The 14569-nt window shown below is 35.6% G+C and overlaps 1 protein-coding gene across 1 annotated transcript in view; it reads left to right on the forward strand.

The window, feature by feature from the left end:
* Positions 1-14123, forward strand: part of LOC108376971 (Glutamate receptor IB) — a gene marked incomplete at its 3' end in the record, with an annotated part of 16784 nt that extends 2661 nt beyond the window's left edge. Inside the window, exons 2-5 of the mRNA XM_017633233.1 lie at positions 6865-6988; positions 7117-7202; positions 10251-10593; positions 14029-14123. Coding sequence (XP_017488722.1) covers positions 6865-6988; positions 7117-7202; positions 10251-10593; positions 14029-14123 — 648 coding nt within the window. The remainder of the gene's footprint in view (positions 1-6864; positions 6989-7116; positions 7203-10250; positions 10594-14028) is intronic.
* Between the last annotated feature and the right edge of the window lie 446 nt (positions 14124-14569).

Here is a 14569-nt window from a genome sequence, read left to right on the forward strand (position 1 = left end):
CTTTGACACCATGTCTGAAATCCCACGTGATCTGTCAAATACTAATGCATGAAAATCCTAACCTCAAAAAAATCACCCGTTATTTGCCTGACATAAATGCATGCATGTAAAATGATAACAACTATGTGCCTGAAGCGTTAAGCCACAGGCATTTGATGTCATGATTCTACGAAAGCCTGTATACACATGTCCTTATGGCCATATGTATGTATGTGTATGCGTAAATATGTATAAACACGTGTGACATAAAATTTTGATTTCACAAGCTTCAAGTCACATAGGCATACTTATGCATACTTAAGGGAATATATGAATAAAGCAAATAATTGAGTATAGCCACCCAGCAGTGAAAGGTAGTATGTAATGTAGTAAAATGGAGCTTACCGAAAATATTGCGCGTACACAGAATGACACTTTGATTTCAAGACGCTGTTTTAAAGTCGGTTAAATCGAAAAACTATTTATGTAGCCGCACGATTCAATTCTTTTATAGTTTTTTTACTCCTGTAAATCGATCTAAAAAATTTCGGAATCGACATTTTATTTTTCCTCAATTGATGTTTACTAATCTAGGCTTTGCCAAAGAAAATCTATTAAATAAAAAAAAAACACAGCATTTAAAAGTATGTAGCCATTTTCTTAAGTAGGGCTTAAAATTTATGAAATTTCTGTTGTATGCATATTTCCTTGTCTATATATGTAGCTTTTGGATGATTCTGGATATAGAAACTGGCATGAACAAAAATTAATTACAAAAAAAATTTAATTTCAATGGTTGTTAGATCGCAGTGTTTTCTATTCTTTACAAAAATTTTATAAAAGGCGTTATTTGTAGATCGACTTATTTTCTGCCGATTTCTGTCTGCATCGATTACTTTGGCCAACGTAATTGCACTTTTGGCCTGATGTTTTGAGCATTCAGAAAAGCTCTCTGACTGCAACTTCTGCCAGAGTTTTTTTTCAAATTAGGATCTTTATAAAGTTAGATTAGCTACACTGCCCGCAAAAAGTTGGGATTTTTTACAATTTGTATTATATTTTTTATTAATTTAATATTTTTAATAAAATACTGTTCATACTACAACAAAAAACATAAAAATATAATTTCTAAACCATCTGAAAATTCAATAAATTTTCAATCAAATTTTTAACTTTTTAATCAGATTCTTTAGAATCTCTGAGTATGCAGTTTTTTAGCCCAATAAGTTCTATTCTAACAAAGTGTAGGTTTCAAGTACCTAGGATTTAAGGTTGATTTTTGGCAAATTTTTTTACACAGTCTCTTTCAAATAAAATTTTCAAAATACTTTGTATGGAAAAAATACGAAACACCATCCCCTCTACTCTAACAGAGTCACAAAACTTAGCTTATCACTGTTGTGATTTCAAGTGCGCTGAGAAATGTGTCACAAAAAATTCGATTTTGAGTGCTAGAAAAATACACAAAAATTTAAATATTTGTATTGTAGCGGCATTTTTTTTTTGCAGCGGCAAGCTTTGAGGCGCACTAGAAATCACAACTGTGATGAGCTAAAGTTTGTGACTTTGTTAGAATACGGCTGCATGTGTCATATTTTCCTAACTAGAGCTGATACAGAAATTTCAATCACAGATTTGAAATCATCATTCAAAATTAGGCTAGCAACATGCAATACAACCTAATCATCAGAAATGCTGTTGCTGTTGTATTTCGATTAGTATCTATCATTCAAAAATATATTTTTTTATTTCGATCTGGCATCTTTACTTTGATTCAGACGGCGTTAAATTTCGCATAACTGTTTTGGTTATCGGGGATGTGATTTTTTTACCAAATAACATCGAGCCCCAACCGCCAATATTCTTTTTGATACAGAAACGTTCCTAGAGCGTCTAGGTGTAAATGTCGCTTACATATTATTGTTGGTTAGGGCTTGATATATAAAGAACTAAAATTGGTAAGTAAGTTATAGTTGAACGTTTCTGTTGGGCCACACAAAGTGTTACTATACGCAAGGCCAATACAACAATCGTTGCCTACGTCCGAAGTGTTTTGATATGAAATAGTTTTATGCCGGCAGATGCCAGCCAGTTCCAATTTGAGCCACCTGTTTTATCTGCTGATATCGATGTTAGCCTGGAATTTGTTTTGATTAGTCAAAATTTTCAGTAAAAATGCTAGCACAGAGTACCGAGCACGTGAAGGTTAAATACTGCGCCCAAAACTGTGCCGCAAAAACTCTAATTTAAAAGCACTAACGATTGCAACTGTCATCCACAAGATAAATCGTCTTATGTTTTCCCAGAACCTTTCCAAAAGCTTGCATTTATACACTTTGTTTCATAATTTATATATCTTCATTTGGAATATTGCCCAAGAACTAGGTGAGAGTTCTTAACTTAAAAATTCCCAAATACCTCCACGTGGACTCAAGACTGTAGTCAATAACCAGGAGCCGAATCCCTTACTAATTAACTGAGATTTCACTTTTTGCCTGTACACTTTGACACTTCTTGTGCAGTAGCTTGTTTGTGTTCAAAGTTGTTGAACACAGCTTCATACCAGTTAACGAACTAGTCAACATCCGCATCAGTCTCATATCAGTAATTCTACTGTACTTTTTTTATTATTTAGTTTGAATTTTCACTCCAGGGTACTTACATATGTAAATATGTATGTATGTAAATAGAAATTATTTATTTACATGAAAATGCAAAACGCCCCCAAAGACATGCTCACGAACATACTTGCAAGTCTTTGAAAACATATTCATAACAAATGTCAGGCGCCGAAATCTCGGTTCAGCTCAGCTCAGCTCAGCTCTGCTCAAGCAGCCAACCCAACCCATTCGATTTCTATCGTGTTAACCGTAAACTTCTCATGTTTGTATTTGTTTTGTACTTCCGCCTTTTTGTTTGGTTTCTGTCATCGTTGTGCTCTTCTTGTTATTATTATTGCATTCATACATATTCTTATTGTTATTTTGTTATTTGTTATGCTTTGACAGGGTAAATGTGGCGATAATGTCGATATAACACACCAGATAGCTGGCCGCACACGCGCTCCAACACCGATACACTGACACCAGTACAACAAGCGTGCACTCAACGCCAAAAATGTTAAAAAGGGTGAAAGTTGTACACAAATGGCAAACACGATTACACAACAAAAAAATATATGAGAAGTGTCAAAGTTTTTCCGCACGTACTTCGCTGCCCTTTTTATTTGACGACTTTAGCTTTGGCTTTGGCTTTCCGCAAGCGGCATTGCATTTTGATGGCACACCTAACGATATGTAAATCGTAGATAATCCCCACATTATTCCCATTCCAAAAGCCATAATGCTAAACGCGTGCACGGAAAACGATTGAGTGAAATGATATTTTAAAAAATAACCTGCTGAGTTTGTATTTTTATGGAGATGAAAGCCGGGGTCATTAGATTGTATTTTAACAGTGATGGAAATTATAGAAAATACATACATATATGATAGGAGAAAATTTTCCACAATTTTTCTGAATAAAAAATACGAATATTCGGATACCCGTACTACCGCATAATATGTTGATATTCGGATATCCGAGTAGTGTATAGATATTCGAAAATCAGTACGAAGAAAAATTCGAAGACAAATACGGCGACAAGTACGAAGACCAACCGAAGACGAATGCGAAGAAAAATAAAAAGACGGCGACAAAGATCAAGACGAACGCGAAGACCAGAATCTTTTGGCGCCCTAGGCAAATTTCAAAAATCTTCAATCCATGATTAAGTTAGGCACCTTGAGTCAACATTAAATTTTTCGCTTGCGAAATTTTAGTTACGCGATCAATTTTAGAAAAGGAACTTTTGTTCAAGAAAATTTTTGCGATATTAAATAGTAACAGGATTGACTTTGATAATTTCTAGTAATATAAATAGTTGATAAATAGTGAATTGTAATTATTAACCATTCTAAGAGACTTACCCAATAAGGACTGAAGAAAGTGCTTCCCTGCATGCTTCCTAGAAAGGGGTTATCTATTTACAATTAACACGAATGTAGCATTACATATAGAATTCAATAAGCATAACCTTAAATATTTAAATTCCTTAAAGAAGTGTGATTTTTATGAACTAAGAACAGCTTTAAAATAACTTCTTGAAAAGACCTTCAGAAGTACTTACTCCTACAAAAGCTCTTCTGGAAGCTCTTCTTTGAGTAGTGAAAGCAGAAGCCCTTCAATTTGTGCCACTGCGTACAAAAAAAGATGGAAGGCATAGTATGTGAGACCCCACAGCTGTGTATCTGTTCAAAAACTTGCACTTTTTTGGCATTCGCCCGAAGATACAAAAGGTTGTAAGTGTTCGTAAAAATTCTAAGAAATCAACCGTAATCTCTAGTGATATCTAATCTTGTACTTTATTTTACTAGAATTTAATGGGCTACAAAACTGCATACTCAGAATGTAATTGAAAACATGAAATTTTTACAAAATTTTTTTTAATATTTTTTTTTTTAATTCATTAAATTTTTAAGGCAGTGTCCCTCGATTGGTACATAGTCAAAATATTGGCACAATACAGCAATCTTCTATTGAAGAATTTCAACCAATTATTTTTCGTGATTGGAATAAAGAAAAATATTTGGGTATTCACACAATTGGGATACGATTTGCACCACCAAATTTCGGCAAATATCCAATTGTGTGACTTGTATTTATACGGATGTTGTTAAAGAATGAACTATAAAACCAAGCCAAAATTAAATAACAACAAAAATAATATGAAACTGGTAAAAATTTGGTGCGACTATAATTTTTTCGACTACTGTACATAAGTTGACTACGATTACTCGGCCGTGCTATCATAGTAGCACTAATATTTGACTTACAAACAAAATACGGCAAAAATTTCAACCCTGTTTGTGTGAAATATTTTATTTTTATCAATATTTTTCTTTTAAAGCTAAGAAACCTGCATTGGCTTATAAAACGTAACTCCCAAATATTGAAATACTACAAGGATTCCAATCGAAAACTCTGCGAATGATTGTTAACGCACCTCAATTCATTACTAACAACCAACTGCATCGGGATCTTAAACTATTAAGGAAGAAATTAAGAAATATGCTACATCTTATAATCTGAGACTACAAAGCTATACTAATCCACTAATAGAGGAGCTGTTATCTACTCCAAACATTTTTACTCGCCTAAAGAGGAAGCCAACAAAAGATCTTCTTAACTGATTATGCGCGCTGACCTCGCACATGAAATTGGAGCATTCCATAAAGGCCAATAAAAAAATGACTAGTATAACTTTTATATGTTAAGACAAATAGTTTGCTGAATGTATTACATACAGATTGCAATAAAAACAGGATTAAAAACAAAAAAATGTTTCTTTAAGGAATTAAATAATCCTCTTTGAAGAAGAATTTTAACAGTAAACAGGCACCCCTAATACAGTTTATTAAGAGAGTACCACCTAATTTCTTCATTTTAAGACTGATAATATTTTTCTCATACAGAGACCCTTTTTTCTAGAAGGCCATCAGTGTGTTGGACTAGGGTTATTATAATAGTAAGCCTGCACTAGTGTAGGAAGGCTGGGGCAATTTCACCATATGGGAAGTTAGTTAACAGCAGCCTCTCTTGCAGTTGAGCTAGTATCCATTGTGACCACTACCATAGTCGCCGTCACTTCATTAGGCTTGACTTCTATTATACTTATCTCTCCTTCAAACTGAAGTGACACTGCGGTCTCATTTGGGGACTCCAGTTCAAAGTCCCTCTGTACTTCATCAGCACCTGAACTGTTTTGTTTCCATCAATTTAGCGACGTTTTTCTGGGTGAAGATGTATTTATCTGAGGGATCAGGTCTTGAGCTTGAGTTCTGGCAGGCTTCCCCAATTCATCCCATTGGCTGTTGGAACTGCTACGGAAATAATTTTTTTTATAGTCCTGGTAACTCTCCGATTAATTGAGCCATATATAGAACCATTTAAATTTTTTTTTGTGAAGGGTACTCACGCTATTCGTAAATATGTATTCGAATAAAATAATTGTAATTGCAATTCTGTAATTGGGAAGCTATTTAGCTCAAATAAAAAATATAATTACCTAGTAAATATAATGATATTTACATAGTTGCACATCTCCCTTTATAAGCAATCATAAGTTAAACTGAAAAAAACACGCGTACCTACACCTAAAAGTTCTTATTTCTTTTTGATGCTAGAATCTCGGCAATATTTTTTAATATATTTAAGCAGAAATAACGTCATACCAAATCAACATAAAAACATAAAAATAAAACAACAGCATGCTACCCAATGTACATACGTACTTACAATACACACATACGAAAGAAAAACCACAAAAAAATTCTACAATATTCCCACGAGTAAGCACATACATACTTATGTACATATGTATGAAAGACTAAAAACACACAAATCTGATATTAAAAGGCACTTAGAAGCGTGGCTCGACGTGGCCATAAGTCGACCATGGCTGTATTAGCAATTTACATACACACTCACAATTATTTTAAACACAATCCAAGTTTATACCTACATACCTGTGTAAATATACGCATACATATATATAGACAAACATGTTTTTCATTATAAACATATGTACACAAGTATGTTCTTACATCCATATATGTATATTTACACCTGTGTTGTCATGTTGTCCAGCAAATCAAAAGCGCCAAGTAATATGCTCATTAAATGTTAACATATCCTTCCGCTTCCGCTACATCAACCAACAAGAAAAACAAAAAACAAAAAATACAACCTAACACTCCCACGTAAATATGTATTACAACAACCACACTTCTTTACCTCGCCCACTTACCACTTATTTACAATATCGTTTTCTCACTCGACCTACAGGCACAGGCCGCCCTCATGTACGATGCCGTTTTCGTTCTCGTCGAAGCTTTCAACAAAATTCTGCGCAAGAAACCCGATCAATTCCGCAACAACATCCAACGTCGAGGTCAACAAACACCTATGGCAGCGGCCTCCACGTCCATTAACGGTACAATGGGCATGACAGGTGGCGGCAATGCTGGCGGCATGGGCAGCGGTATCGGTGGCAGTGGAGGTGGTGGCGGCGGCGGCGGCGGAGGAGGTATTGGCCCTGGCGGCGGGCACTCGACTGCAACACATCGAAGGGCTGGGTGAACCCGTGGGAGCATGGTGATAAAATTTCGCGCTATTTGAGAAAGGTAAGCGAGTGGAAGATAAACGAGGTGCAATGGGGGAAATCATATGTATGTACATACATATGGGTGTTGGGCGTGTACATATGTGCTTGGCAACACCGGCCACAAAGGTTCAAATGAAGTCTGTAAATATTTAGAAATGTTGGGGCAGCGCACGTTACACGACAGTTAAACAGCTGGAAGACACATTGTTTGTGCTTAGAGTCTTTGTGGTTGTGAACTTAACTCAGTCAGGGGTTAAATGAGTGAGTGGGTCTCGCGTGGGGCGGAATGGAGCGGAGCGAGCTGCTTAGTGCATTAAAATCGTAACTGTCGAGGGAAAATTGTACTTTGATAAGCAAGTCGGGATGTTGTAAAAGTTTAGAGGGCACGCATGAAATATAGACTGCAGAGTAATGTGTGCTTGGCACAACAAAGCAAAGATGGCGGTTTGTGTGTTAAAATAAACAATAGATTACGTGAAAATTTTACCTAGATGGCGATAGACTCAAAGTATTTTAAATTTTGAGGAAATACAGTTTATTTTTTTTTTTTTTTCTAACTTTATACAAAATTTAAGAAAATTCAAAAAATTTTCATCAAAAATTCATGTTTTATAGCCCATACAATGAAGTGAAGTCTCAAACGGCTATAAAATCGTTTTGATTTTTGAAATTTTTTATTTTTTTTGAGACTGCTTTTACGGTTTTTTTTATACAAATACAATTTAAAAACCTTGCGTTGATTTTTTGAAAATTTGTTGCAAACGGTCTCCAGCATTTTATTTCATATGAAATTCTTTCTTATACTGAAAAAAGTGCAAAAATCTGTCACGAAAATAAAAAACTCTCAAAAATCAATGCAATTTTTTAGCCCTTTAAAAATTGCACTACATTTTACTAAAATTCTATGGGCTGTTAAACTGCTACCCAAAAACTTTTTCTAAATATTCAGATTTAAAAGATTAAATTTTTATGAAAATTTGTTGAATTTTCTTAAATTTTTTATAATGTTTGAAACTGAGATTTATATGCTTTATTTAAAGCTTGCACAATATTTTTATAGAAAAAAAACAAAAAAAAACGAACTCCAAAAAATTATGAATTTAAAAAAAATATCAACACGTGGTCACTTGTTTGTGTCACTGTTAATTTTCTAATGATTGTAATTTTCGGCAGTCTTATGCAGAATAGATGAAACCAAGTGTTTCTGAAATCCAGGATTGCGTATAGAAAAATATTAATTTTTTTTTTTCAACTGAAGTTGGTGGTCTCAGAGCAGCATTTAAAACAATTAAAATTGTTTTCAGTGCAAATATTCAAACTATCAAAAGCTCTGAATATTTAATTTAACGGCCGCTGGGTACGCTTTGTCCTCACACGTAAGCTGGAGCGGGGTAGGTATAAAGATATGCGGTTGAAAGATTTGGACTTATGTTGCTGGAATAAGCTGCGATTAGCCGTGGGGGCTGTTTGAGTATGTAGAGCTCCAGACCGTTGCGCAAGTTGTGGGTTCCTCAGGAATACACTGAGTGCCGCTTGGCTTGAGCAACATGGGACCACTAAAGATGTAAGCCACCCCTTGTGAGATCTAAGACCTGTAGGGGATTTTAGGTGAATACACCAGTTGCAAGAATCGCACCGAATGGAATTGTTCTGGAATAAGCAGTAAAAATAAGATGCGGAGCAACGCGGCTGCAAGGTGTTGCCCCAAGCATGAACAACGATTAAAAATCTCGCCAATCCAAACAGGCTTTAAACGTCGAGACTACAGCCATTGGTCGGCTAAAACCCGGGTCATTCAGTTACGTAGAACCGGCTGTAGTAGAAATGTGTGAAATTTCTGTTATATGAGAGAATTTGTTGCATTCAAATGTATGGACAGGCGAAAAATCGAAAGACGAGCACGGCTAAATCGACTCAGCGCATTTTGGTATGCTTTTGTGTCTATCTGAACTTCTTTTGGCACTTGCAATTATTAGACCAAAGTTATAATACAATTTAATGCTCATGAAAGGTATAGATATTGAAAATATATGTAACATCATCAGTCAACAAGATGGCCTATAAAATTTTCGAGAAATCTTTTGTGTCAGCAAACTAGTTTAGTGTCGATTTTTATATGCGGTTCTATAAGCATAAATTCCCCACAGAAAATTTCATTACATAGCTGTGAAATCTCGAATGAATTCCAACTAATTCCATAGCAGTATTGTCTATAGCATATTCACTTAGATCCAATACTTCATCCACATTCGATAGCATTCGGCTATCCAAAAATGCACGCTCTTGTTCTGTGCAAAGCCCGTTAACATCGATTTGTCGTCATGCCATCGCAATGATGCATGCTTGAGTAATGAGCTAAAATTAGTAGCACATGAGCGGAAAATCGTGCAGAGCACACACACACCCACACACCAAACCACAGCCAGCCGGCTAACACAGTCGTTATGAAAGCAACCAAATATACATTACGTAATGGCGGCAACCGTACTTGTTGAGCTGAGCGAAGCGCCAACGCCAATGCCAAGTCACTGTGTAATGAATAAGCTGTGTGGGTAATTGCCAACAAAAACAGCATTTAATTGGATATCACAATTTCAGGACACAAAGGTACTACATACAAACATACATACATACGTGCGCCAACCTATAGGACGTCGTACACTCACCCACGCGCGCGCTTACGCTGAGAAAGTTTTCATTGCTCACGTTACGTATACGCCACGTCGTCGATGCAATTAAATTTTCTACTGCTGCGCAATTTAAATCAGCCATTAAATTCTGCATCATTAAATCGCTTTCGCCTGCAATGCTAACGAATCGCGTCTGTCGCCAACTCAGATTCGCCCTAAATAAGTTCGCATACTCGCCTGAGCAGGCAGTAGTGTCCGTATATGCTTATGTACATGCATACACCCATACACACAGACACTCGTATAAAAGTTCACTACGGGAAAACTCATTACAGAAATTCGCTCATGCTCATCTTCCTCTTCTTTTTCTTCTTCTTCTTCTTTGTCCTGTTTTTTTTTGTTTTTGCATATTTCAACCTCAACTAACACGTCGTCAGGTGGAAATCGAAGGTCTCACCGGCGACATTAAATTCAACGATGACGGCCGACGTGTAAACTACACACTGCATGTTGTCGAAATGACTGTCAACAGCGCCATGGTGAAGGTGGCCGAATGGAGTGATGACGGTGGCCTTCAACCGCTCTCCGCCAAGTATGTGCGGCTGCGGCCACATGTCGAAATCGAGAAGAATCGCACGTACGTCGTAACGACGTTGCTCGAAGGGCCGTACATCATGTTGAAGCGTCCCAGTATGGGTGAACAATTGGACGGCAATGACTGCTTCGAGGGTTACTGCAAGGATTTAGCCGATTTATTGGCCAAAAAGTTGGGCATCAATTGTGAGTATATAACGGGTGATTTTTTTGAGGTTAGGATTTTCATGCATTAGTATTTGACAGATCACGTNCGAACCGAACACTGATTTTGGTAATAAAATTCAATGATTTGCAAGCGTTGCTCGTTAGTAAGTCTATTCATGATGAAATGTCAAAGCATACTGAGCATCTTTCTCTTTGACACCATGTCTGAAATCCCACGTGATCTGTCAAATACTAATGCATGAAAATCCTAACCTCAAAAAAATCACCCGTTATGTTCATAGAGTATTCGTAGAATAGTGCATTTGAAGCACACCATGACATTTATGTATGTGTGTTTTATTATTATATGTAGGTATGTATTTGTATAGCATGTACTTACATACATTCATATGCATTATGTGCTCATCAAGGTAGTGCAATGAAAATCTTATTAACTGCAGTTGAGGTATATTTTATACTTACATATGTATGTATGTATGTGCATTAGGCATATGGCTTTTTAATATATAAAATAGATATATAAATCATATAAAATTCGAAAACAATATAAAACCGAATCAGTAACAGTTTTGTAGAAAAAAATTAAAAAATTTAAAAATTTATTTAAATACTTACACATTTAAAAATTGTTAGTTGTTTACATTAAAAAAGTGTTTCGAAAAAGAAAAATAGAGAGAAAATTAAGGGAATTTACAAATTGGAAAGTTGGATATTTCAAATACGGTTTGAAAAAATTAATAAAAAAATCTGTAAGGCCTCAAAAAAACCAATTATTAGTCGTACACTACACGCTTCCTACTGCAATTTTGTAAGGAATTTCTTACTCCTCCAACGTAGTATTTATATCTTGTTGATTAGTGCATTCGATTTCACACAAAATTTCTTTTCTTTTTCATTACCTTAAAATTAAAAAAAAAATAGATCCCAATGTTATCCCAATAAAGAACTAGACTGAAAAGTTTCGAAATGTGTGACAGTTAAAAAAAAAATCACGAACATCCATAATTTTTGTTTAAAAAAATTAAAAATTTTATCTTATAAAATCTTAACAAGTAGGTGTGGTTTTGAAAATTTTTAAATTTTATATTCCGAAAGTGTTTTGAAAAAGAGGAATTTAAAAACGTCCTAATCGGCCAGTTTTTCGCAATGTTCTAGGCATTAAAGACGAATTTTTTTTTTTTCAAAAATCGATATCTCGAAAATGGCTTGACAAGAAAATTAAACAACAAAGGTAGGCCTCCCTCCCTCCTCAGGAGATGCAAAATCCAAATTATCGAAAAAAATTAAGTTTATTTTGAAATATATCGTATTTATTATTTTTTTTTTCAGTAAAATTTTTTTCTTCCTTTGTATAAAATTTTGGCCAATCCTTTATTCTTATATGTTTTTCATCAATCCTCATCCTATCCTCATGGTATAATTTATATAAAAAAGGCATATGCCTAATGTACAATGTGCTTGCCTGCACATCTGTACTTATAACTGCATAACTGACTCTCCTTGTGCTTATAATAAGATTTTATGCGCATTTTATACGTTGAAAATATTAATTATGTGCAAGTATAGTTCAATTTCGATTGAGTATAATAGCTTTATAAGGCCGCTGCGTTGAAGAAATTAAATCATTTGGGTATATTGCGTAGAAAAGAAGATGCTGAAAGACGCTTGAATAAAAATTTCGTTGAGAAATGTAGTGACTGAGGCTGTCGCTCTGCTGTCCTGTTTTGACAAAAACGTAGCACTATAGTTTTAAACATCTTTTTCGATTTCCCATTGCACTACGAATACTCCAACTTTCATGTGCTTCCAGGCTTGGTAAAAAAAATCCTGTTTTTCTGTTACTTAACAGTTTCTACTATTTTTTTAGGTTTGATTGAAAATATTTCCAAAGCAAATATTTCGCAAATGCCTTTTTTTATACCCATATTTAAATATATCATTTATCTGATCAATTTAGTTTAATTAAAATTTTCAAATAGGTGGCAACCCTTATAAAAATATCATATACCTCTTTAGTTGGATTCCTTTATGTGCCTCCTCATTTAGAAATACAACAATTTTTTACGAGTTTACTTCCTCATCCTCTTCTTCGCATAGTGTCGTGTCCCCAAACTGATTGATCTATTCCATGACTTCGTTACCATTTTTATTTAGCTCAATCGATAGAAATATTTTTATCTCCGTGGTTCTTATTTTGAAGCATTGTTTATTGTCGACTTTATTTGTGCATTTGGCAGATTTGGTAATGTTCCCTAGAAAATTTTTATCGAGAATCAGTTCGGCTCTATAAAAATTTCCCAAAAAACACCACTCCGTAACGGATAAAATGGACAAATCTGTACAAAAGTACAAATCGTGGGATCGCTGCTTAAGAATGTAGTAAAGAATTTAAATTTGCATTTGAAAATACCATAACCTCTCAAAGACGCGTTTCAGTCAAATTCAAGGATATGGTTGTGAGAATTTTTTCAAATCGATATTCATCCATCTGTTGAGAGAGCTTTGACTCGATCTCGACCCAGCTATCTTGAACGGGCTCGCCGCATCGATAATCGCAATTTAAAGTTGATCCCTGGCTTCTTCCTAGTACTGGCTTTGGCCAATGACTCTTTTCACTGGAGATAGTTACGGTCACTCCAGGCGTCTCATATTCCAGCTCATTTCTTTTATAGATTTATTTTGTAGCGTTTGTTGTAGTTGTAACAATCTTCCACATCTTAGATCTTACTGTACTGGCCGCTGCTTTCGTGGCAATCATGTACGTATGTATGATTTAATATGTAGAAATAGCTTTTTTGCTTCTTCCCCTCCGCTTCGAGCTAAACAACCTTCGTTGTAGTTGGGCGGCCGCCAAGAGTGCTAGAATAGCTCCTAGCGCAAATATGTATCCCAGAGTTCTGGTTGAATGCCACAAGTGCGTAATTTGCGTAAATGAAGCATGACTTCGGAGAAAAACTTGAATTTTTTTTACTTTATTTGCTTATGAAATACCATGGTAAGGCATCTATTACAACCCAACCTGCCGGGGTATTGGTTGATATATTTAATTTTATTTCGTATCAATTCTCGTTATTTCTCTTGACTAAAAAATTTACGGTAAATTTAAGAATACAAATTTGTGTAAGTCCTAAATTTAAGCAGCTGCATTTAAGTTTGTAGTTTCTCTTTTTAAACAATATCTACCATTATTCACCGATTTTTCGTAATTTCTTTGATACTTTCTACCCTAAGTATTTCGTAGCGCAGTTATTCAGCACACAGCCATTTAATTTGTATGCCTACAAACTTTTACCCCAAAGTCCAATTTTAACTTACTCTACTTTTTTTTCTCTTACTTTGCATACACCGCTGCATTTGCTGCCACTACTTATGTTGTTGTTGCTGCTCCTTTGGCTGCCCCGTTCGATATTGCGCTGGCCGACCGTCTCACATGAATTGCTGCTACCCACACAGATGAATTGCGTCTGGTCAAGGATGGTACCTACGGTTCAGAGAATCCAACGGTACGCGGTGGCTGGGATGGCATGGTCGGTGAACTGGTGCGACGGGTGAGTACGACTTCATACAAACACACACACCTACATATAGTTAAGCGCTATAGCCGAAGAACGCACGTGTTTGCCGCCACATTGGTTGCACACGAATTTATTCCGATTGCATGAACACTTTCATTTCGCAACGCATTCAAAATGTTTTCTTTATTATTGCTTTTTCTCTTCTTCTCCAAACTCCCTGCCGCGGGCCATCACCGCACATTAAACGACGACTGCTGCCGCGCTAACTTTATCTTTGGCAACGATTATCGTTTCGGTTATCGTTGGCCGGACGGTTTTATTGCTCGATGCGCCGAATTCGCAATGCTCCTACTACCGTGAAAACAAAAACAACAAAAACTACAAATACAAAAACACCAACAATAAAATCGAACAACTTCATCGTCGTTGGCATTGCTGTCGCATACGCGATATTTTATTGTACCAATGTGTGTCCAAGC

This window comes from Rhagoletis zephyria, unplaced genomic scaffold (assembly GCF_001687245.7).
Source record: "Rhagoletis zephyria isolate East Lansing unplaced genomic scaffold, Rhagoletis_zephyria_1.1 Rzeph_scaffold_11278, whole genome shotgun sequence".
Classification (NCBI taxonomy): domain Eukaryota; kingdom Metazoa; phylum Arthropoda; class Insecta; order Diptera; family Tephritidae; genus Rhagoletis; species Rhagoletis zephyria.